General features: G+C 57.8%; 1 protein-coding gene across 4 annotated transcripts in view; it reads left to right on the top strand.

Annotated features, from left to right (window-relative positions):
• Positions 1–2,429: 2,429 nt before the first annotated feature.
• The window catches only part of SLC12A5 (solute carrier family 12 member 5), a 36,396-nt gene continuing 15,042 nt past the window's right edge, over positions 2,430–23,783 (top strand). For 2 of the 4 annotated variants that reach the window (XM_051844979.3, XM_051844978.3), the window contains exons 1-10: positions 2,430–2,649; positions 15,728–15,822; positions 16,120–16,251; positions 16,524–16,670; positions 17,416–17,470; positions 17,931–18,061; positions 19,967–20,208; positions 21,350–21,561; positions 23,120–23,290; positions 23,581–23,679. In XM_051844979.3, the coding sequence (XP_051700939.3) occupies positions 2,529–2,649; positions 15,728–15,822; positions 16,120–16,251; positions 16,524–16,670; positions 17,416–17,470; positions 17,931–18,061; positions 19,967–20,208; positions 21,350–21,561; positions 23,120–23,290; positions 23,581–23,679 (1,405 nt within the window). In that variant the 5' untranslated portion in view covers positions 2,430–2,528. The other 2 variants (XM_051844981.3, XM_051844980.3) reach the window with 2 other exon arrangements.

Below are 23,783 nucleotides of genomic sequence, written 5' to 3'. Positions count from 1 at the left end.
TCTCTCTCTCTCTCTAACAGAGAAAGAAACACCTTTCTCTAACAGAGAAAGAAACCACCACGGCTCCATCCTACAATCTAGGAAGCAGTTCCTCAAACTCCTGGTTATTGTACAGGGTTTCTCAGCCTCAGCATGATCCCATTCGGGGCAGATCATTCTTTGCAGTGGGGGCTGTCCTAACGCTGGCGTCTTCCTCTAGGAGGTAGTGGGCCAGCCGCCAGGCTCATTCAAGACCAGTCCTCCCCCTGCCTGATGTGGGGGCAGGGCGTAGTGAGGCAAAGCCGGGACTCAGGGCCAGTTAACCTGCTTGCAAACCCAGCTGGCCACAGTGGCCTTGAGTTACCCCTCCAGTTGTGACAACCCCAAAATGCCTCTGATCATTGCCAAGTGTCCCTAGTGGACCACACTGCCCCACTGAGAACCACTGCTCCAATATAACACGTATGTCATTAAATGGTCACGGCCAAGCACAACTGTGTAGCCAGCACCCAGTTCAGGGATCAGGGAACAAAACACCCTCAGCACCTAGGAGCCCCTCGTCCTCGCTGTACTCACTGCTGCTGCTTGCAAGCATTGCCACTGTCATCACGTCCAACAGCCTGGACTTTGCCTCCCTCCCTCCCTCTCCCCCCTCCCCCTCTCTCCCTCCTCCTCTCTCCTCTCCCCCCCTCACCCCCTCCCTCTCCCCCTCCCTCTCTCTCTCCCTCTCCCCTCTATCTTTCCCTCCCTCTCCCCCCTCTCTCCCTCCCCCCTCTATCTCTCTCTCCCTCTCCCCTCTCTCCCTCCCTCCCTCTTCCCCCCTCCCTCTCTCTATCTCTCTGTCCCTCTCCCCCCACCTATCTCTCTCTCCCTCCCTCTCTCTTTCTCTCCCTCTCTCCCTCCCTCCCTCTCTCTTTTCCTCTCTCTCCCTCCCTTTCTCTCTCTTCCCCCTTCCTTCCTTCTTTCAAAGAAGATATGCAGGCAGCCTTTTGTATATGGGTTCTCTTGCTAAATGTTGGGTTTGTGAAATTCACCCTTAGTGTTCTGTGTTCTGTTGTAGATTTTTTTTAAAAAAGATTTATTTGAAAGTCAGAGTTATAGAGAGGGAGAGAGAGAGAGAGAGAGAGAGAGAGAGAATCTTCCATTTGCTGGTTTACTCCCTGGATGGTTACAATGGCCATGGCTGAGCCAGGCTGGAGCCAGGAGCCAGGAGCTCCATCCAGGTCTCCCATGTGGGTAGCAGGGGCCCAGGCACTTGGATCATCCTCAGCTGTTCTTCTCAGGCCACGAACAGGGAACTGGACCTTGGAAGTGGAGCAGGCGGGACTTGACCCAGTGCAGCAGGTGGTGGCTTTACCCACTACGCCACAACACCAGCCCCAGATCGAGTCTTCTTAGCACTGTGTAGTATTCCAAGGTGTGAATGGTCCATGATGTATCCATTTTGCTGTTGATGGACATCTGAGTGGTTTCCAGTTCATGTCCTTGGCACACATGGGCAGCCATGTCTTCTGATAAGGTATGTCCCTCAGTGTATAGCTGCCGGGTCAAAGGCCATGTGTCCGTTCAGTTTTGGCAGCTGTGGCCAGTTGTCCGATGTGGTCTGGACTCCACTCTTGCTGTCCCATACCCCGTGCAAGCCATCAGGAAGGCTTACCTGCCATGGGACACCGGCCATCGTGTCTGGATGCCATCACAGTCCTGGCCTCCTCCAGCCAGGCCTCGTCCAGCAGCCAGAGTGACCGTATTGGAATACAAACCAGTCCCAGCCCTCTCCTGTCAAGGGTCCCATGGCTCCCCTGGAAGGCAGGGAAAGAATCGCCCCTCGGCAAAGCCTCAAAGCCCCCGAGACCACCTGAGGTGTGCTTCTCGACTGCATCTCCCGCCCCTCTCTTCTGGCCGCTCTCTGCCGCACACGGGAGGCTTCTCACCGCTTCTCAGAAAGTCCAGGTTCGCTCTCGCCCCAGGGCCTTTGGAGAGGGGCTCCCCCAGATCTTGGCGCAGCCGGCTCTTCTCAGCTCCGCCTCCACCCCCTCCCGGAGGCCTGCCGAGCTCACCCCTTAGAGGGGTCCTCTGCCTGCCTCGTTACCCACGGCTCTATCTTTCTTCACAGCACACACTCAGTCACGTGGTCTTTTCTTTGTGCTTGCCCACTTAGGATCTCTCTCCCCCTTTCCTCGTAGGTCGGTGTTCTCTGTTGCGTCCTCCGTGCCTAGTCTCGCGCCACCAGGAGCCGTCAACGTGTGCTGAATGACTGAACGGGGACGCCCCCGGCTCCCAGGAGCCACACGGGGTCCCCCGCTCTCAGCTGCGGGAGGGCTTCTTCCGCGCTTGCGGCGGGATGGAGAGCCCAGGGCCTGCGCCAGCGGCCACCGCGTTCGGGGCAGCGCAGCTCAGCGGGCACTAGGACCCTGCGCGGCGCCGCGGACGGCGGGGGGCGGGGGGCGGCGGGCGCGGTGGGGGGATCCGCGCTCGCTCCCTCCCGGAGCCGCTGCGGCCACTTGTGCGATCCGGGCTTGCACCGCGGCCGCCGCGCCCCTCTCCGCGCCATGAGCCGCAGGTTCACCGTCACCTCCCTGCCCCCCGCGGGGCCAGCCCGGACTCCCGACCCGGAGTCCCGCCGGCATTCGGTCGCCGACCCCCGCCGCCTCCCGGGGGAAGACGCCAAAGGTAGAGGCCGCAGGGGGCGGGGCCTGTCGGAGTGGGCGGGGCTAAGGTGGGGCCGGGGCGGGCTTTCGGGGAGGGGGCGGGGCTGCGGCTGGGACCCGGGGGTCCTCAGAGAGGGCCGGAGAGGGGAGGGCAGCGGGGACTCGGGGACTGCGGACGTCGGAACTGAAAGTGTGAAGGGGGAGGGGCCAGTCCCGGGGGCGGGGCCACCGGCAAAGGGGGTGTGGCCAGGGAGAGAGTTGGGGCCACCGGCGAGGGGCGGACCTTGTGATGGAGCGGCTAGGGCCGAACTGGGCACGGAAGCGACGGGGACAAGGGATGGGGGCGAGGGCCGGGAAGGGGCGGATTTGTGGTTCAGGGGTGGGTCCAGCAGGATGGGGGTGGGCCGGGGTAGGGGTTGGGCTCGAGGGCGGGAGGAACCATGAGTCAGGGTCGAAGAGGCAGGTGCCGGTCAGCGGGCCATCGGTGCCTATCGGGTGCTCAGTCCTGTGTCCCTATGGAGGCGGCGCGGACGCCTGGGACCCTGGGAGGAGACGGGGAAGTTAGTTTGGATCTTGGGCAGCTGGGTCCAGGGACGACCCCGTGGGGACTTCAGGACCCCTGGGGACCCCACGAGGCCTGCAGCTCCGGGAGGGTCGGCAGGGGCAGCTCAGGCGGGCCGGGGGCGCCTTTCTCTCGGGCCCAGGGCATGGTCTGGTAACGGAAGTTCCCCGCCGGGTGCAGACACGGGACAGGGGGGCCCTCAGTGAAGAAGTAGCATCCCGCTGCCCGCGAGTCTCCCCGGCAGAGGGCGCTCACCAGGGGCCTCCCCCGGCTCTGCGCCCCTCCGGGCTGGAAGGAACGAAGCGAGTCGGCTTGCAGCGGCCCAAGCCGCCAGGGGTCGCTGCTGAGCCGCAGGTGAACTCGCTCCGACCGAAGCCTACCCCAGCTCCGAAACTCCCGGCGGGGCTTGGAGCGGGATTTCGGCCACCTGCCTCCTCGCATCGGTGACCACATCGAGGCTGAGACTCCGGCAGGTCTCCGGCCCTGTGGTCGACCTCCTGCTGGACCTGGCCGCCCGAATTCCTTGAGCTGCTTCCACGCTGGGTGTTTCCCATCACGTCTCTGGGAATGGCCGTAGCAGCCTTCCAGGTTCCAAAGTCTGACACACGGGAGCCTTCTTTTCTACCCCCATCAAATCCATCTGGTGCTTTAAAACTTACCCGAAATCTGGCCACATCTCCCAGGCTCTGTCTCCAGTGTCTCTCACCCGGCCATGGTCCCAGGCTCCTCACTGGTCGCCCTGCCTTCATGCTGCCCTAATCATCTTTCACAGAAGCTTCGCAGCCCTCCTAGGATAAAGGCCACACCCTCCAGCTGCCCCTCAGTGCCCCTCGTCTCTGCCCTGCTGTTCCTGTATCTGTCCATCACCCGCTTCCTGCAGCCAGGGAAGCCCCTATTCATCACTTTCCCTTGCTCCCAGCCCACTGTAGCATACAGCACAAGTCCTAGCAATGCCTGTGTGTCTCCTGCGAGGGAAGCTCTCTCGGACAGGGAGTGCATCCTTGCATCTCTGTGTTCTGAGTTCCAAACCTGGAGCCTGGTACTTAGGAGCTGTGTGTGGGCCCCTGCTTCCCACGCCACGGCTTCCTCTCCTCCCACGCTCTGTCCCCTGCCTGGGGAGTGAGATGGCCTTCTTTCCTGTCCCCAGGTGATTGCTCAGCCTTCCCACTCAAACTCCTGTGCAGCTGAAATAAATCCAGCCTGCAGGCTTGGGGTGTGCAGAGGAGTGTAGGAGAGGTGTGCAAAGTGGATGCGGGTCTGGGATGCTGGGTGCTTGTGGCAGAGGCTGTGTGTGTGAGTCTTGAGGGAGGAGCATCCCACACCACCTCTGCTGACCTGTGGGGTGCTCGGTGAGTCAGTGCCTGTGTGTGTCACTGTGCTGCCAGTGTGTTGATGGGCATGTTGATGTGTATATTTTTGTGTCTGGCCGTGAGGTGGACACCAGTGTGCCTGAATACATTGCAAGTTCCATCCTGAGGATGATTTGAGTGACCTGTAGCCTCTTAAGCCATGCATGGGACAGCTGCACCCACCCTCTCTGTGTTAGGTCACTGCATGGGAAAGTAGACGAGGGCTCCCTGGGGAAACCTAGTGTCTTGTGGCAGCTTTTCCACCACTGTTTTTTCCAAATAGTTAATTTATTCGAGAGGCAGACAGAGAGAGGAAGAGGGAGAGAGCGAGGGCTTCCATCTGCTCGTTCACTTCCCCAATGCCTGCAACAGCTGGGACTGGGCTAGGGTTCTAGCAGGGAGCTGGGAGCTCACTCCATGTCATCCATGCGGGTGGCAGGAGCACAGTCACTGGAGCCATTACCCTCAAAGGGTCTGCATTAGCAAGGAGCTAGAGTCAGGAGCCAGAGCTGGGACTTGAACCCAGGCACTCTGATGTGGCCCCGGCGCCTTAACTGGCATCTTAGCCACTGAGCCACACGTTTGCCCTGCTACAGCCTCCTGGCCCCAGAGAGCTGCTCTTACCACCTCTCGTTGTCACCCAGGCCCAAAGGGAGGGAGGGCAGCACCTGTCCGATTGGGAAAGGTGGGGAGGGGGGTGTGCAGGTCACATGTGTGTGCTGTCATGGTCTTTTGCTCTGGGCCCAAGTGGTGAGGTGCTTCCTGCCCCCAGGGTGAGCACGAGTTAAAGAGGGTGAGAGAAAGTCAGAGACGGGTCTGGAACCCACCATTGCCCCTGGGCTGTACCCTGGGAAGCCAGGTGGAAGTGAAGCTGGGAGCAACTGATACAACCCAAGCAACTCCCCCATCCCTTTATGTGCCCCACCCTCACTGTGCCTCAGTTTCTCAGAGAGGAGAGCTGGCTCCAGGCCTGGTAAGTTAAACAGGGGTTGGGATGGGTTCCCATGGAGGGAGAGGGAGCTAACTTATGCCTGGGAGATGGGAGGAGACCACAAGGTAGCCCATACTCTGGTGCGGCTCTGTGGCATGGCCTTGGCACACCGTTTCCCTCCCCTGGGCCCTTGCAGTATATAGATGAGTTGAACAGGCAGCTGTCCGAGGGTCCTTCTAGCCATAGGAATGCCAAGTGTTTTTGATGATCTAGAGGCCAAAGCTCTCGCCCCCCGCTCCCCCCCAGACCCGCCCCTCGTGCTTCAGTCTCTCCATCTGAGAACTGGGAAGAGAGCTGCTGCTGTGGGTACATGCACTCAGTGTAGAGATTTCCACTCCGTCCCACGAGTTCTCCACTCGCTCCATCCTCAAGCCAGGACTCAGAACCTCACAGCCCAGTACCTCAGCCCAAGGTGAGCCCTAGGAATCTCCATGGCAACAAACTGGTTATGAACAGGGCTGCAGTTGCTATGGTGACAGGTCTCTCTCTTTTTCTCTTCCCTCTCTGTTCCCCTTCTCTCTTCTCAATGAACCAGAGCGATCCGCAGGCCTCAGCTCTCCAGGTGGGGTGGGGGTGGGGGTGGGTGCATGAGAAGGGGGTCCGGATTGGGAAAGGGGAAAGATGGGCTGAGTCTGCAGGGGAATGGGGGGCTGTTGGGGTGCCATTGCCATGGTGACGGGGCTGCAGCCTGTTAATTAAGCCCCCGGTTGCCACGGAGACAGTGGTGGTTGCCGTGCTCTGCGGTGAGCCCTGTGTGCGGGGAGTGTGCTGTGTGCTGGACTCATCAATTCACTGCTAGGGGCTTGGGGCATGCAGATGGGGGAGAAGGAGAGTGAAAGAGGGGGTCAGGGCCTTGGCTCCCTGAGGCCAAGGCTGGGAGTGGGTGGCTAGGTCCTGAGGGAATGCTGTGGCGATAAGGGTGGATAGAACCCTAAGGGGGAACTCTGGGCCTGCCTCTAGTGGAAAGAGGATCCAGTCGTGTGGTCCAACTTCCTCCAGACAACCCCTCCTCCCGGCTCAGTGGGTGGAGCCCTGGAGGTCAGAGAGTGGGAGTCTAGTCCCCACGTGCTCCCAAGGTCACCCCATCAAGAAAAAATGTGTCCCTTTCCACTCTAGCTTCTGATTTCACTGTAAGTGGGAAACATGTAAAGTCTCTTCCAGTTTCTAAATTCTGATACCCAGGAGGCAGCTTCTCTGTGCTTTTTTCTCTCTGAGAAACACAAGGAAGGAGGGGACCATGAGTTTTAGAGACTCCAATTCAACCACAGGCCCCGGCCAGCTCTGCATCTTGCGTTGCTTTAACGAGAAGGCTCCCCTGGCCTGATATCTCCCAAGGGCTCTGGGCTGGCAGCTGGGTTCCTGGGGCTCCAAGCTGGGGTCACCTCTTGCTGGCCAATGGCAAGTTGGCATTGCAGGAGGCGCTTGCAGTGTGCTTCTTAAAGCTTCCCCCGGAGGACTGGCTGGAAGGCAGGATGGGGCCCAGACTCCTTGAGAGGCACCGGTGTCCACTGTGGGCCTGGCGTCTGCTCACGTGGCCTGGGGCCTTCAGGGAGGGTCTGCGGCCAGGCTCTGGGACTAGCAGGGCACACTGAGTTTTCAGAGCAGGAAGAAGTAGGATTGTGCATCCTCACCCTCTCCTTTTATAGTCAGGGACACAGGCCCAGAGAGAGGAAGCCAGTTTTCCCCAGAATTTGGGGGCAGGGGCTAGGATGGAACCAGTCTCCCATATCCCAGAGGTCTCCTGAAACAATTCTAGCAAGGGTAGACAGAGGGGACACCCAGGGGAAGTGGTATCACTCCTGCCTTCGTCTAGGGAGCTAGATTTTCCACCTGTAGGTGGGCTCAATCCCCGAGTGGTCAGTACTTTAACGAGCTCTGGACCACACGCAAAGGGGAATACGCCCAGGGGGACGTCAGACTGGGGGCTGCTGCAAACCTTCTGCCTCTACTTTATTCCTCTGCGCTCCTCATACAAGCATCTTCGTGTTCCACTGTTACCCATCTCTGCTAGCTGTAGTGCTGCCACCGCTGCCGCCAGTGTGCGTGTCGTGGAATGCCCAGAAATTCTGAAACAGTGGCTTTCCTTCCTGCTGTCCTTTTAACCCCTATCACCGACCAAAACTCGCCTCACCTATTTTGTAGTTTTATCGGGACAGCCAAGAACACCGGGGCTCACTCCTTGTCTGCATAGCTAACTCTCCACCCAAGAGGGCACATTAGGCGTCCACAAAACAAAGTGGCGGTGACACCTGATTGGTAGATCCATCAGAAGCACCTTGGACTCATCTGCTGAAGACAACTTGTTGACCCCAACCTGAGACCATTGACAAATTTGTGTAAGGGAGTTTGAGCAGGGATCCTGTCCCTGGTTCTAAAAAAAAAAAAGTCCTGTAACAGAGTCTCTGTGGCTATGGACGGCTCATTAGGGCCCTTACAGGCCCAAATGCAAGCCAAGAGGCCACTCCGACCCTACAGCTTTGAAGCCCGGAAACAAGAAGAGGGAGAAATCTCATCTCAGACCCAATTCCTGTTCTTTTTTTGGAGCCAAAAATCAGGGGCCACAGAGCCACTTCCATATGACTATGCCCTCGTCCCTTCTACTAGAGATAAGGCCGGTTCCGAAAGAAGTTCTGTTGGGGAGGAGAGTCCTAAATTAGAGTAAACTGGCTTCTAGATCGAGTTCTGCCTCTGACTGACTGCCATTGTGTCCACAATCATCTCACCTCTTTGGGCCTCAATTTTTTCAACTGTAAAATGAAAGCTGTGCGTTACCCAATCTAAGATGACTTCTGGAATTTATTCCTTTTCATTGTACTTAAAAGGCAGAAGGAAGGAGCAAGAAGAGAGAGGGAGGGGGATCTTATCTCTAATTCCACTCAGTTGACCTCCCAAATGCCTGCAACAGCTAGGATTGGGCCAGGCTGAAGCCAAGAGCCAGGAACTCAATCTGGGTCTCCCACATGGGTGGCAGGCACCTAAGTACTTGACCCTCCACCTGCTGTCAGGATGCACATTAACTGGACCCTGGATGGGAAGTAGAGTAGCCGGGATCTGAACCAGGCACTCTGATATGGCATGTGGGTATTTAAAATTTGACTTAAGCTTCTATGCCAAATACCTGTCCCTATTTGTTAATTTTTTTTTTAAATTTACTTGAGAGAGAGAGAGAGAGAGAGAGAGATAGTGAAAGAGAACTTCTGTCTGCTGGCTCACTGCCCAAATGCCCACAACTGCCAGAGCTGGGCCAGCCTAAAGCCAGGAGCCCAGAGCTCTCAATCCGGGTCTTCCATGTTGGGAGCAGGGACCCAAGGACTTGAGCCATCCTCTGCTGTGTCTCAGGGTGCATCAGCAGGAAGCTGAGCTAGGATTTGATCCCAGGTGCTCTGATATGGGATAGGAGTGTCTTAACCCCTGTACCAAATGCCCGCCCCTCTCCTGGAATGTAAGGACCAGCATTATGACCTAGGGCGAGTCTGAAGATCATTTCTACTCCTACCCTCGGATATTTAGATTCCCCAGCTACTCAAAGGCTCCAATGTCGCCTCCTGGGATGTCTCTGCCACTGGCCCCAGCCCTGATCTAGGGGTGCTGTGGAGTCCCAGGACGATCAAGCTTTGTAGATCTGGACTCAGGAGGGGGAGGAATGCAGAGAGCACGTCAGCTCTGGAGGCCTCAGAGAGCAATCCTGGATTAGGGGATTAGACACTCCTGCCCCAGGAGAAAATCTGGTCCCACACCGGCAGGCGGCCTCATTCCACCCTCCCCCACTCTGCCCCTGGCCAGCCTCAGACCAGCCTGCCCTCCCTGCAGGCTGCGCCATCCCTGGTGGAGAGAGGGCTCCCCAGAACCTTGCTGCTGCCTCTTCCTCTGCAAGCCCTGGGCATTCCGCCGGCAGAAGGTCTTGGTCTCGGGGTGGGATGCTGGCACTGCTGTCCTCAGCAGGTGAGAGTTCACTGGAACTCCTCAGCTTCCATCCCACCCAGTTAAAGATCCATAGACCAGCTATCCCAGGGACCTGACCCCCGCTGCGGGCAACACACTCGCTTCCGGTCTCCGGGGTCTGCATGTCTCCAGCACCCACCTCTTAAACAGCCAAAGGGGAGGGGGTCTGGTTCTCCACTCCCTTAGGGGCTGGCCTCTCAGCTTTGCAGCAGGCTGCCCAGGGCTCCACTTCCAAAGCACCCCCCGCCGCCTCAGTCCCCTTCTTCTCCCTGGGGGTCACTCCAGACCCCCAGTCAGGCAGCCGCTGCGGGGCCGCCTCCCCATGGCCGCGACCTAGTTCCCTGCCGTTATTTTTAGGGCGCGGGATGGCACCTGCCCACGTGCCGGGCCCCGCCTGCGCCGGAGAGTGGGGGGGCGGCTAGCTGCGTCTGCTCAAGGAAGGCGAGGTCCCCGTCCCCCGCAGCACCCCCGCCATCCCACCCGCGCGAGCCCCTGGTTTTTCTGCGAGGGGGCCGCCAGGCGCGCTCTGCCCACCCCTCGTCCCCTTTCCCCCTCCCTCCCGTTCTCCTCCCCACCCTAAAGCCCCGCCAGTGGCTCACGCCTCCTGCATACGGGATGAGGTGAGCAGCGCCGCCGCTGCGAGGGGGCGCGCGCGGGTGTGAGCGTGTGTCCGTGTGCGAGTGTGTGTGCGCCGGGCGGGCGGGCACTGCAGCTTCTTCCTCCGTGGAGCGGAGAGCGACAGAGCTAGAGCGAGCGGGCGAGCGGCGAAGGCGGGCAGAGGGGCGCGGGCGAGGCGGCGCAGCCATCCCCGGCCCGGCGCCGCGCCGCCACCATGCTGAACAACCTGACGGACTGCGAGGACGGCGATGGGGGTGCCAACCCGGGTAAGCAGTGGTCTGGGGGCGGCGAGCAGAGCAGGCACAGGCGGCTCTGGGGGTAGAGCCGAAAAAGCTGCCACCGAACCGGCGGTGGGCGCCCGCGGCGGCCTGGAGCCTGGCTCCATTGGAATGCGCTAGGCGCTGTCCGAGGTGCTGGAATGCGCCGCGCTCTGGGGCACAGCCCGGGGCCCCGGGATGGTTTTTGCCCACGGCCTGGGGGCGGACCTGTGTTAGTCAAGCCGAGGAAGCGTTGGGAAAGGGGATGGAAGGGCTACAGTGGGCTGACGTGGAGCTCGACGGGCGGGAGGAGAGCTCCTTTTCCTGAGAGGGGACCCAGGAGTCCTGGCGCAGAGCCGGGACCGGTGGCGCCGGGGGGCGCAGTGTACTGCAGTCCCTGGCTCTGAGACTTCCAGCTGGAAGGCTGGGGGAAAGGTGTCTGTGGGGGGCTGGGGCCATATGACTGCCCCCGTCTGGGCTGCAGCGGCTTCTTAGGGGACACTTGGTGCAATCGGGGCCCCCTCCCCCAAGGCTTTCCGGGGTCCGACCTCACTGTGAAACGTGCCTTCCCGGTAGATTTTTCAGCACTACTTAGCGGAATCTCCCTCTCGCTTCCCCGTGGGTTCCTATTCAGGACGGGAAGCAGGCTCACCCTCCCTTCTCCTTTCCCCCTCCTCGGGGTCCCTGGGGCGGCAGTGAGCTTTCCAGGGCGGGGCAGGGGGGAGTCTTTCTAGTTAGCTCAGCTTGGATTCCCAGTGAGGCCTCGGAAATGGGGTCCCAGCGGCCGAATCGCCAGCGCCGCGGCGCGGACACTGCGGACGCGCTGCGGTGGGTGCGGAGACTTGTCAGGAGCCGGGGGGCTAGGAGCTAGTCCTTTGGCCGCTCGCGCTCCTGCCGCCCTCCTCCGCTATTTCCCTGCTCTGAGGTCTTGGGGCCAGCCACCCCCTCGGGCTCCCAGGCCCCCAGCCGCCCCCCAGCGGCCTCAGCCATCCATCACGGCTGTCAGCCGCCCCCACCCCCCACCCTCCGGCGGCGCTGCGTCCCCTGCGCACTAGCGTGCCTCCCGCGCCTGCTGTCTGCGCTCAGCACCTTCAAACGCTCCCCTGGGCATTGCTTGACCCTCTGGGCCGAGACTCCCGCAGCCCTGTCTGGGCGACAGCTGGAGGGCCCCTGAGGGCTAAGGGAGCAAGGTCTTCGAGGGACTGGCAGCTTTCATTGAGACCCTGGGGACCCTGCATCTCAGGCAGGGTCATCAGGCCCCTTGGGAAGGCTTGGGACACGAGGGTCCCTGATCCTTGGTCTGAGACACCCCTCTCTCCATCCCAGTTCCCTGGGGCTGAGCCGGGCCAGAGCTACCAGCTGGCCAACTCATCCATCTCCCCAGTGACCCCGGGGTCACCTCCTCCCCGCGGGCTTTGACCGTAGGGGGAGGGAGTTTGGCAAAGTCCAGTCTGCTGCAGCAGCACTGAGGTGGGGGTGGGGGGGGTGGGAATTTCCACCTAGGATCCCCTCCAAACAAGTGCTCAGCCTGTGAGGTGATCTCTCTGCTCCCCCAGACACAAGGTTTGGTCCAGCCCCAGGCACCTGCTTCCTCTACCAAGGCCTCATGGGGGCTCCGGGGTTCCCTGGGGTCTCAGGAGGCCCAGACAAGAGCTATCTATGTGTTAAAGCCGAAGAGGGGCTAGGAACTCTTCTGGTCTGTCCCCTCCCTGTTCATTTCAGAGCTGAGTGTAGTGGGCCTATCTGGAGACTGTCTTTCTATATATAGGGCCTAGGACCTGGAACTGGAGGGCTAGAGCCTGGGTCAGGCGTTCTGGGTCCCATAGAGAGAGGACTTCCCAGCAACGCTCAGAGATGGTGGCAGGAAGTGTTCTGGGTCTTCTGGACCTGAAGGAAGAGGGAGAGTCAGATCAAGAGCCCCTGGTGTCTGATTCCAGGTTCTTGGACTGTTGACCGCGGGGAGATGGGAACGGCCCCAGTGAGAGGGCTCCTCTGGACTACAGTGGAACTCAAGGATATAGACGCTGCCCCCCAGGCCCTGTTTTCCTTGGGGTCTGATGCCCCCTCTCCCTACCCAAGGTGGCCTGGGGATTCCCTCGGGCCCATCCCTAGGCCCCGGGGGAGGCTCCCTAGCCCGCGCCGTTTCGCCTGTTTCCTCCCTGGGAGCTCTGGCCGCCGCAGCTTAATTGAAAGCCGATTCGGGTTGAGAGTTCCCAGGGGGCGGGGGTGGGGAGGGCTCAGCTTCAGTCTGGCCCTGCCTCTTGCGCCGCACAGCTCGCCGCTCCCGCATCACCCTAGCTCCTGGCTCTGGGGAATCAGGGCGAAATTCCCCTTAGCTGTCCTATTCCTTTGAGGACCCAGAAAGAAGCTCAGCCCCCAACCCCCTCAACCAGTGAGGCCGGCATTCCCGGAAGGGGATGCAATCGGCTCTGGCAGACACGGTCCGAGCCTGGCGTCCCGCCGGAGCGGCGAGTGCAAAGGCGAGACCCAGAACGAGCCTACCGTGCGGCCCCCTCCCCTGCCCTCCTCTCCTGGCCCGGATCCGGCCGGGAGTCTAGCTCCGCGCTGCGCGCCGCGTTACATAAGCGGCTGCGGGCGCGTGGCCGGCTCGGAGCTGCGCTCTCTGGCCCGCGCGGTCGCCATGGAGACTGGTGCAGGGCCGCCAAGTTGCGGGGTCTCCGGCCCGGACGCCCACCTTCCTGCCCCCTACGCGCCTTCTGCCCCCGCGAAGGCAACAGAGCTTGGGAGCCAGTGTGAAAGGCGGAGGGGAGGGACTCGCCTGTCTGTTCTGGTCCTGAGGGGACATCGTGGGGGAGAGGACCCTACAGAAAGCAGAGCCCCTGGGCTGGGGAGCTGGGGCTGGGTCAGCAACACATAACGCTGTTAATAATCATAACCGTAGTAGTGGCTGCGGGGGCTTGGCCAGTGTGCTGGGCACACCCAGTGGGCAGCCTTTCCTGGTATCCCTGCAACCCTTTGAGCTCAGCGCACCCATGTCCCTTTACAGAGGTGGAGACTGAGGCTTAGGGAGTTTAAGTGAGTTGCCCCATGTGAGGATGCACCTGGATCCGCGTGACTTCCGCTCTGTCTTTCCATTAGGAAATTTCCTGGCATCTCCTGCCCCGTCAGCCTCTGCAGTCTGCGTCCTGGTGTGGGGACGCGGGCGGCCTCTGCCAGCAGAGGGGACCCACCTCACTCTTCTTTCTGGTCCCTGCTCAGGAAGGGTGCCTGGAGAAGTTACTCCAAAGATTTTTTTTTTATGAGCACCTATTGTGTGCCGGGCTCCCAGGGGGAGGGTGAGTCTGTTATGCCCAGGAACTCACACATGCTTGTGAGAGGCACTGACGCAGGGCAGGTCCTATTTGGCAACCAGGAGCCTCAGCCTGGGTAGCTGAGGTGGAGGCGATGGTGGGAGGCTGGGCACTGGATTTCCTGGAGCAGGTGAGGCATGCTTCTTTGCCTCCTCTCCCGTGTTAGGATGGGCTTGGTTTATAACAGGGACAGGGCGTGCTCCAGAGGTGTAGCCTGGCCAAGCAGATGGGGACAGGGAAGGAGAGGTGCTGGAGATGAGGGCACAGAAGAGCCAGCATCTACCGGGCCTGAGCTGCTCTTGGGGCTTGGTTCCTGAGAAGTTTCTCAGGATCCAGAGAAATGTCTGCCACTGGGGTTCAGCCCTGGGACCGGGGCAGCGGAAAGAGCCTATGGGGGCTGCCTGTAGCTTTCGGAAAGTCCCGTCCCCTGATGGCCTGAAGACTTTCATCCTGAGTGATTTCAGCCAGTGCCTGGGTTTGCACGCGTTTACATGGATGTCTCCATCTCCTTCTCCTGCCTCTTTCCTGGGTGCATCCTGACCCGTGCACCCAGGCTGGATGTATTTGCTCGAATGCCTTAGCCTTAACTAAATTTCACGTTTTCGCCATCCCATACTCCTCCCTTTCTTCCCACTTGCTAAATAGCACCCCATTACCCACTCATTTGCCTATGCTAGAAACCCCAGGCACTATCCAAGATCTGTCTCTGCCCTCCCCAAACATCTGGCCTAGGACTGTACCAATAATTATTATTTTTTTTTTGACAGGCAGAGTTAGACAGTGAGAGAGAGAGACAGAGAGAAAGGTCTTCCTTCCGTTGGTTCACCCCCGAAATGGCCGCTACGGCCGGTGCAGCCGATCTGAAGGCAGGAGCCAGGTGCTTCCTCCTGGTCTCCCATGTGGGTGCAGGGCCCAAGGACTTGGGCCATCCTCCACTGCCTTCCCGGGCCACAGCAGAGAGCTGGCCTGGAAGAGGAGCAACCGGGACAGAATCCGGCGCCCCAACCGGGACTAGAACCCAGGGTGCTGGCACCACAGGCAGAGGATTAGCCTAGTGAGCCGCAGCGCTGACCCTGTACCAATAATTCTTGCCCCACGTTTCTGTGACCTCAGTAGAAACCAGCCATTTCTCAGATTACCAAGCATCTCTAGTTGCTAAGGGTCAGAGTGATGGCTCTAAAATTGAGTCTGTTCATGGCGCTCCTCTGCCTGGAAGTCTTCAATGGCTGCCCATTGTCCTTTGGATGAGGTCCAAAGCCTTGAATAGGACCCAGCCCATACCTCCCACAGCCACCGCTTGAACTTCAGCCCTGGATGTGCCCGCCTCCCGCCAGATGATACTTCATGTGGCTCCTCTAACCCGCTCTGTTCACTGTCACCTCTGGGCCATTGAACAGGCTGTTCTGCTGTTCTGTCTGCCTGCGACACCCCCCACCCCGCCCCGCCTCCCTCCCAGTCGTGTTCTTACTCATCCTTCAGTTCTCAGCCAACACTTCCTCTGGGAAGCCCTCTGTGATCTCCCAGGTTGGGCCGAGGTGTTCCCATAGCCGCGTGTTCCCATGCGGCTTTTCCCATGGAAGTTGCCTCCCTGGATCGGCAGTGCTTGGCTGCTGCCTCATCTCCCCTGCCCCTGAGGCAGGGACGGTGGCTTGCTCTGGGTGCTGCTCCTTGTGGTGGTACCTGGTAGACGCATAGTACGTGTGTGTTGACTGAAGGTGAATGAATGGCATAGGAGGTGCCAAGGGGGGGGGTCACTCCTCCAAGAATGGAGTGGGGGGCGTCCTCAGGGCGTCAGGCTGCTCTCTGCTCCCCTCCCGTGGGAGAGAGCATGCTTCCATCCCAACACACTGGGCTGGGCCCAGTTTCGGTCCAGAAGGGAGCTCTGGAGAGGGGCGGGGCACCCTGGGGAGCGAAGCGGGGCAGCACTCGCACGTGGGGCTCTTCCTACATGCTGTCAGCTAAGCTCCTGCAGGGCAGGGAGAGTCAGCTCCACTTTCCCACGGTGAAAGCCAAGGTCTGGAGGGCTGACATGGCCACACAGCCAGGCCCCTGACTCCTCTGCCTTCTCAGGTGATGGCAACCCCAAGGAGAGCAGTCCCTTCATCAACAGCACCGACACGGAGAAGGGAAAAGAATACGATGGCAAGAACATGGCCCTGTTCGAGGTGGGCTGCTGGGGGTGCGGTGCCCTCACCCACAATGCATCATCCCCTAGGGAACAGCACCCTCTCTCCACCCGTGCCTCCAGGCCACCTTCTTCCTTGAACCTCCCCACCACTCCTCTCCCTCTCTGGCTTGAGTCCTGCTACACCCTGCTCCCCTCTTCCCTCCTCCATTCGCCTCGCCCTGCCCTCCTTGCCTCCTCCTTTTCCTTCTCATTCCAACCTCCTTGGTCCCATCTGTCCCTCCGTCCCCACCATTTGGCCCACCCAGCCTAATATTACTACCTTCCCTCTCTGTAGGAGGAGATGGACACCAGCCCCATGGTCTCCTCCCTACTCAGTGGCCTGGCCAACTACACCAACCTGCCCCAGGGAAGTAGGGAGCATGAAGAAGCCGAGAACAATGAGGGTGGAAAAAAGAAGCCAGTTCAGGTGGGGGCCCTGGGGAAGAAGCGGTGGGGGAGGGTGGAGGAAGGAGGAAAAGTGGACTTGGATGGAACCACGGATGCTGGAGGCGGAGGGTGGGAGGCTGGAGGCTGGAGGAGAGGAGGGAAGGGGGCTGAGGGCAGGCAGGGGCAGCTCCGGTGGGGAGGGGGTGGGTGTGGAGAGAAGAGGAGATGGGGGTGGGAGACGTGGGGGAGGAGTAGGCCTGGGGCGCTGGTGGTGCCTCAGGGCTGCAGCGATGACTCTGGCCCCCCTGGCAGGCCCCACGCATGGGCACCTTCATGGGCGTCTACCTGCCGTGCCTGCAGAACATCTTCGGCGTCATCCTCTTCCTGCGGCTCACCTGGGTGGTGGGCATTGCAGGCATCATGGAGGCCTTCTGCATGGTCTTCATCTGCTGCTCCTGTGTGAGTGACCCCTCCCCTGCGACCCCCTGACTGCCGGGGCTGGGGGCTGGACGTGGGAGCCCTGAGCTTTTATAGGAACCCCTGATTCTGGTCTTTGAGAGTCAGTCAGATCTACCTGGCCCCTCCTGCCTCTCTCGTCCCTGAAGGCTGCTGGCCAGGTCTCGCCTGGGTCTGGATGTGTGTGTAATTACACAAGGAGTACAGGTTCATTGATGAAACTGGGAAGTGTAGGGAAAAAAGTCAAAGTCACCGGTAATCCCTTAATTGGTGACATTTTCGTGGGTTCTGACCTCACAAAGTGATGAGTGTCACAACAGGATGGATTCCTCCCCTCCTCTCTGAAGACTCAAAAGCTCCCCCGACACTGTGCACTTCTGGGCACATTTGTATGTTCTTGGACGTGACCCTGAGATGCCTCTGCATATGACGTAGCCAGGGCCAAGGGGTGTGCGTGTTTTACCGATGGATAAACCAAGGCCAGAGAAGTGACATGAGTAGTCTCGGGTCCTAGAGCTGCTCGGAGGTCGCCCTGAGGTCTCCGGAGCACTCTGACGCCCCAGGCTCTGCTCCTGCTGTTTGCGTGGTGAATCAGGGGTTTTCTTGAGAAGGACTTGGCAGGAGTAGATGTTGGATCGGGCCCAGGGAGAGGCTCAGCCGAAGAGGACGTGTGGGTCTGGCTGGTGTTTACGGGGTCTGAGGCCTGGCCCTCGCCCAGCCACCGCTCTCATGATCTCTCCCCCCACAGACGATGCTCACAGCCATCTCCATGAGTGCGATCGCCACCAATGGTGTTGTGCCTGGTACGTGACCGGGGCTCCCTGGAGGGAGGGGAATGGGGGCGGCGCTGGTCAGGTGGCGAGACAGGGCCCAGGGCTTTGGGGGCCATCAGGACCCAGGAGAGGCTACTGCAGACCAGGGGCCTGGGCTGCGACCCCTGATGGCTTAGTTTGGGCCAGCCCTGTTGGGGAGGGGGAAGAGGCAGCTGGTGTTGAGTGGGGGGCAATGGCAGCCCTGCCCCTCAGCCTGAGACCCCCTTTTCTCCTGTCCTGTTTTCTGAGCATGACCTCCTTACAGAGCAATTAGCAATATGGTAATTAGTGCGGCAAAATCCACACGGGGTCTCCCACCAGGCCCCTTTCTGGGGCTGCAGCCTGTGGGGCCTGTGAGACCCAGAGCAGCTTCCTTCTGCCTCTGTCACTGTCCCCTCACCCCCCACAGCAGCCCCTCCCCCCTCATGCTGATACTAGGTTCTCTCTGCAGCTGGTGGCTCCTACTACATGATTTCCAGGTCTCTGGGCCCAGAATTTGGGGGCGCCGTGGGCCTCTGCTTCTACTTGGGCACTACCTTTGCTGGGGCCATGTACATCCTGGGCACCATCGAAATCCTGCTGGTGAGAGGGGCTGAGGAGGAGGTGTGGGGGTCCCAGGTTGTCAGCCAGTTAACCAAAGCTCCCTGGACACCTCCTGTAGGCCAGGCCATTCAGTAAAGCCACAGAGAAATCAGATGGGGTTGTGTCTTGACAGGGTTCCCAGTCTAGTGGGTGAGACGAGATACGACAATTATGTAACACAAACAGCTGTCGCGTATCAGGCTCCCACTGAGCTCTCAGCATCGTTCCAAGTGCTTTATAGTCATTCTCTTGAATGCTTACAAGGTTTAAGTATCATGATGACCATTTTACAAGTGAGAAGCTCAGAGAAGTGGGATAACTTGCTCAAGGCCACTCAGCTAGCAGGTAGGTGGTTGGCAGAGGTGGGTTAAGAGTTCAAGTAATGGTAGAATAATAATAGTAATGCCACCTGATAGCTACTATTTCGTGTTGCCTACCGCGTGCCAGGGACTGTGCCAAGTCCTCTGTGAGTGATAATTGTAGAAGGCTGTTGGGAGAAGAGCCATCCGTTCCCACTAGTGACTCGGGGGCGGGAGCAGGTTGCTGGGCACTGTTTGAAGGACAGGGCTGCTGACTTCGGTCTCTGTTCTTCCTGCCCTTCCAGTGCAGGTGAGGCAGTGCAGGTGAGGGTACCAGAGCGGACACTTGCCAAGCCCCTGCTCTATGTGAGCTCCAAGGCTTGCAGTTTATCATTTTATTTCATCCCCACCACCTCTCATAAGTTAGAAGGTGGCCATTTCACAGATGAGGAAAGCAAGCTCAGAGAGTGTAGAGGATGTGTGGCAGGGATATGAACCTGTGTCTTTCTGACTTCTGAAGTCTGGAGTTGTCCCCTGTTTGGTATAGCTGTAGAGAACTGGAACTAACAGGTGCACAGCTCCTGGCTTGGGGCCAGGCTGGAAGAGTGCAGGCACAGGGAGGATGGATGGGGAGTAAAAGGCCTGAGGAGGCAGTGAGAGAACGATGGACCCCAATCGCTTCGTTAAAAATTAAATATTTTGCCCATCACATGAAATTAGAAACATTTCAACATAAAGACAGAATGTGAAGAAGGAAATAACAATACCCAGAGAGAATTACCATTGACTTTTTGGTGTATTTCCTTCTAGTTTTTGTTTTTCTATGTGACGTTGTATTCTGCCTTTGTCAAATATAACCCTAGACCGCGGCCATTCCCCTACGTAACTCAAAACTCTGTTTGTAAATACAATTTGCAAGTGAACTGAGGATGACTTGTAAGAATGTGAACATCTTGCTATTTGCTGTAGAAATTTAAAAAAATACATAGGTATAAAATGAATAAAGATTATGCACATTTTCAAGATTCATGGAAACTCCTGATAACACTTTGATAAACTTACACACACACACAGATACATGTGTGTATGGGTGTGTCTTCACACATAAATTTACAATTATGAGATCATAAGACACATTGCTTTTTAAACTTGTCTGTATTCACCTAGTATAACATGGATCATTTTCTGATGGGTCCATAGAAATCTATGTCATCCTGTTTAATAGCTGCATGGTCTATGTGGGAATATTATGATTTCTTCACCCAGCCTCTAGTGATGAACATCTAATTTATTTCCACATTTCTATTAGAAATAATAAAAGCAATACATGCTTTTTAAGATTTATAATTAACAACCAAATGAATTGGAATAAAAAATTGCTCCCAGTATCTTATCTTTGAGTGTCAATTTTTAATGACTGCATCATAGCTGTTGCAGGACAGGTACTGGCTTCCTTGGCCACCCCCCCCCCCCCAGTGCTGGCTGTCACTGCCATGATGAGCATCAGTTGCCCCCAAAGCCCTCACACACAGGTTAATTCCCTGGGGGTGATTCTCAGCTGCTCTTTACTATGTACTCTCCTGATCTCTTTTCCCCTTTCCTACAGGCTTACCTCTTCCCAGCTATGGCCATCTTCAAGGCAGAAGATGCCAGTGGGGAGGCAGCCGCCATGTTGAACAATATGCGTGTGTATGGCACCTGTGTGCTCACCTGCATGGCCACTGTGGTCTTTGTGGGTGTCAAGTATGTCAACAAGTTTGCCCTGGTTTTCCTGGGTTGTGTCATCCTCTCCATCCTGGCCATCTATGCTGGGGTCATCAAGTCTGCCTTCGACCCACCAAATTTCCCGTGAGTGCTGCCCCTCTTGGCCTGAAGCTTTGCCCTCCTCTTTCCCTGGCCCCTTTCAGGGTCTATACATCAATCTCTGCCAAACCTTCTCTCCCTACCTCTTAGAATCTGAGTGGTGTGGGTTGGCAGCAGCTCCCTTGGGAGGGAAGAATCCCTCTTGGTTTGGGGGCAGTCTTTTCAAATGAGCTAACCCTTCTGGAGGTGGGAGGGTCAACTGCTTGATGGTGGGATGGGCTTGGGAAGAACAAAGTGGGAATGGCTTCTAGAGTGAGCATTCAAGTGGCAGGGAGACCTCTCCTGGGTGGGACACCTCCTGGAATGGCTCAACCTCCTAGTATTAGACAGTTTCTCTGTAGTGGGAAAGGACACAGAAAAGAGGACCCAGGGACTCAGATCTCTGTTGGTTCTGCTACTGTCTAGGAGAGTCTCCCGCATCCCATTGGCCAGAGGACAGCACCCAGAGACTGCTGTCCATGGTGCTGAAACACAGGATTGCCCTGCTGTGTGTGTGTGTGTGTGTGTGTGTTTTGACAGGCAGAGTGGACAGTGAGAGAGAGAGACAGAGAGAAAGGTCTTCCCTTGCCGTTGGTTCACCCTCCAATGACCGCCGCGGCCAGCGCGCTGCGGCTGGCGCACCGCGCTGATCCAATGGCAGGAGCCAGGTGCTTCTCCTGGTCTCCCATGGAGTGCAGGACCCAAGCACTTGGGCCATCCTCCACTGCACTCCTGGGCCGCAGCAGAGAGCTGGCCTGGAAGAGGAGCAACCGGGACAGAATCCAGCACCCCAACCGGGACTAGAACCTGGTGTGCCGGCGCCACAAGGTGGAGGATTAGCCTATTGAGCCATGGCACGGCCCCTGCTGTGGTTTTGCTTTGACAGCATGTTAGAATTGCTTGGGGGAGACGAAAAAAGAAAAAAGAAAGAAAAAAAGAAAGAAAGAAAGAAAGAAAGAAAGAAAGAAAGAGAGAGAAAGAGAGAAAGAGGAAAAGCCAATGGCCACATTCCATCCAAATTAAATCAGAATCTCTGGAAATGGGGCCCCAGCATCCATGTTTTTCACAGCTCCCCTGGTGGTTCTGTTGTGGAGCCAAGGGCAAGGGAGTGTGCCTCCCCATCTTCCTCCCTTGTTTCTCTCCCTAGGATCTGTCTCCTGGGGAATCGCACACTGTCTCGCCATGGCTTTGATGTCTGTGCCAAGCTGGCTTGGGAAGGAAATGAGACAGTGACCACACGGCTCTGGGGCCTTTTCTGCTCCTCCCGCTTCCTCAACGCCACCTGTGATGAGTACTTCACCCGAAACAATGTCACAGAGATCCAGGGCATTCCTGGTGCTGCCAGTGGCCTCATCAAAGGTCTGGGGATGGGAAGAGGGCTGATACCCAGGGAGTGCTGCAGGGATCGTAGGTCAAATGGTCAGGATTAAGGGGTTGTCCTGGGATCCAGTTAAATTCAATCAGTTTTAGTTGAGCATCTAGTCTGGGCTATGTTTTATCCTTGGTATCATGGAGGGGTAGAGATGAAAGAGAGAAAAGTATCTCACCACTCACGGCAGAAAAGTCATCAGTTTGACAAGTGTTCACTAAGTACCTCCTAAGTGTCTAGCCCTGTGCTAAACACTAGGAATACAAGACAAATAAGTCACAGTCCTTGGCCTCCAGGGGTCTAATGGCAGAGACAGATGTATTAGCAAATAAATTATGACGTGCCTAGACGTGCATTCATGGAATAGAGATGTATCCTCAGAGACCTCCCAGGGGAGGGAGCTTTCTGTGCAGAAGATGGCAAAAACAGACTTCCTGGACTCGCCCGAAGAGGGCTTTGAAGGACAAAAAAGAGATTTTCGGTTATGCTAGGGAATAAGGGAATTACAGACGAAGAACAGCTTGCCTAAAAGCATGCAGATGCGGAAGAGCATATTGTGTCCTTCCAACCACAAGTAATTCAGGATGACTGGGGTCTAAGTGCAAAGGCAGGAGGAGCAAAGAGTGGTGCTGGGGAGGATGCCAGGCCCCGGAAGTCATGCTGAAGAGTTCGGCCCGTACGCCAAAGGCACCCAAGGGTTTTGAGTACGGAGGGCATGTGGTCGGACCTTCATTCCTGAAAGTTTGCTTTGGCTTGTGCTATGAAAAGGGTTAAGAAGCAGGAGAGAAAATAGGTGGAGGCTGAGGCTGGTGGTCTGGGGGAGATGATTTAATGAAGTAGGGTGATGGGACAATGTCAGTGGGGGTGGGGCCATGGTTCTCAACCTGGGCTGTTTCACCACCCAGGAGGCACTTGGCCTTGCATATCTGCAGACAGCTTTGGTTGGCAGAAGTGAAGGGGTATACACAGGGGCCAGGGTGTTGCTAATCATTCTGCAGGGCATGGGGTAACTCCTCCACAACAAAGAACGATCCAGCTCTAAGTGTTGCTAGTGCCAAGGTGCAGGAACACTGGAATGGAGGGAAGGGGCATATTGAGAAATGCTAAGAAAGGGTAAGTGGACAGAAGTTGGGGATGGCTTTGAAGCAGGGAGGGGAGAGGGCCATCGAAGGCAATGCCAAGATCAGAACAGGTGCTTATGCCCTTTGTTGAGACAAGGGATCTGGGAAAGGAACTGGAGTTGGGTGGATGCGTGGGCAGATCAACTTGGACACACTGAGTCAGTCTGAGTAGGTCTTTATGTGTCTATTTACTTCAGTAGGTTGGACTAGTTGAGGGCAGGGTCTGAGTCTGATTCAGTTGTGTAACCACTGCATGGGGCCTGGCTCAGAGCAGTCCCTTCGGGAATGTAACACAGAGCCACAGCTGACGGGGGAAAGCAGGATGTGGTTGACCTTGACTCTTACTTCCTGCCCACTCTACCTCCTGCTCCCAGACTGCTGGTCCCCAGCCTCTTGACTTCCTCCTGAGCCTCCCATCTCTCCACAGAGAACCTCTGGAGCTCTTACCTGACCAAGGGGGTGATTGTGGAGAGGCGTGGGATGCCCTCGGTGGGCCTGGCAGATGGCACCCCTGTCGACATGGACCACCCCTACGTCTTCAGTGATATGACCTCCTACTTCACCCTGCTGGTTGGCATCTACTTCCCCTCAGTGACAGGTGAAGCAGGGCTCGGGGTGAGTGGGAGGGACCCAGCTGGGGACCGGCAGGGTAGGATGATGTTGGAATTCGCAACAGCCCCATCACATAAGCAGGAGCTGCTGATTCTGTTTCCATTGGATGGATGAGGGAATTAAGGGCAGAAGGTGGCGAGGAACATGCCCAAGGCCTTACACAGTCAGTGTGCTGGGACTAGACCCCAGGCTCCTATCTCTGAGCCTGTGTGTTTCTTCTGTCTGTCTTGGGACCTGTGGCCCTGGCCCCTATGCTAACTGCTCGTCTGTTCACAGGGATCATGGCTGGTTCTAATCGCTCTGGGGACCTGCGGGATGCCCAGAAGTCCATCCCTACCGGCACCATCCTGGCCATCGCCACCACCTCTGCTGTCTGTATCCTGTGCTGTGGCACTGGGGCCATCCTGGGTGGGGAGTGCTGGAGGGGGGGGGCAGCCTAACCTGGCCAGTGCAGGGGGGCAGGGAGGAGGGGGCACTTC

Source organism: Oryctolagus cuniculus, chromosome 11, assembly GCF_051225735.1.
Source record: "Oryctolagus cuniculus isolate XC-2025 breed Fujian yellow rabbit chromosome 11, ASM5122573v1, whole genome shotgun sequence".
In the NCBI taxonomy this organism is placed as follows: domain Eukaryota; kingdom Metazoa; phylum Chordata; class Mammalia; order Lagomorpha; family Leporidae; genus Oryctolagus; species Oryctolagus cuniculus.
Note: the sequence above shows the minus strand (reverse complement) of the source record. Positions and strands in the feature narration are given on the sequence as shown.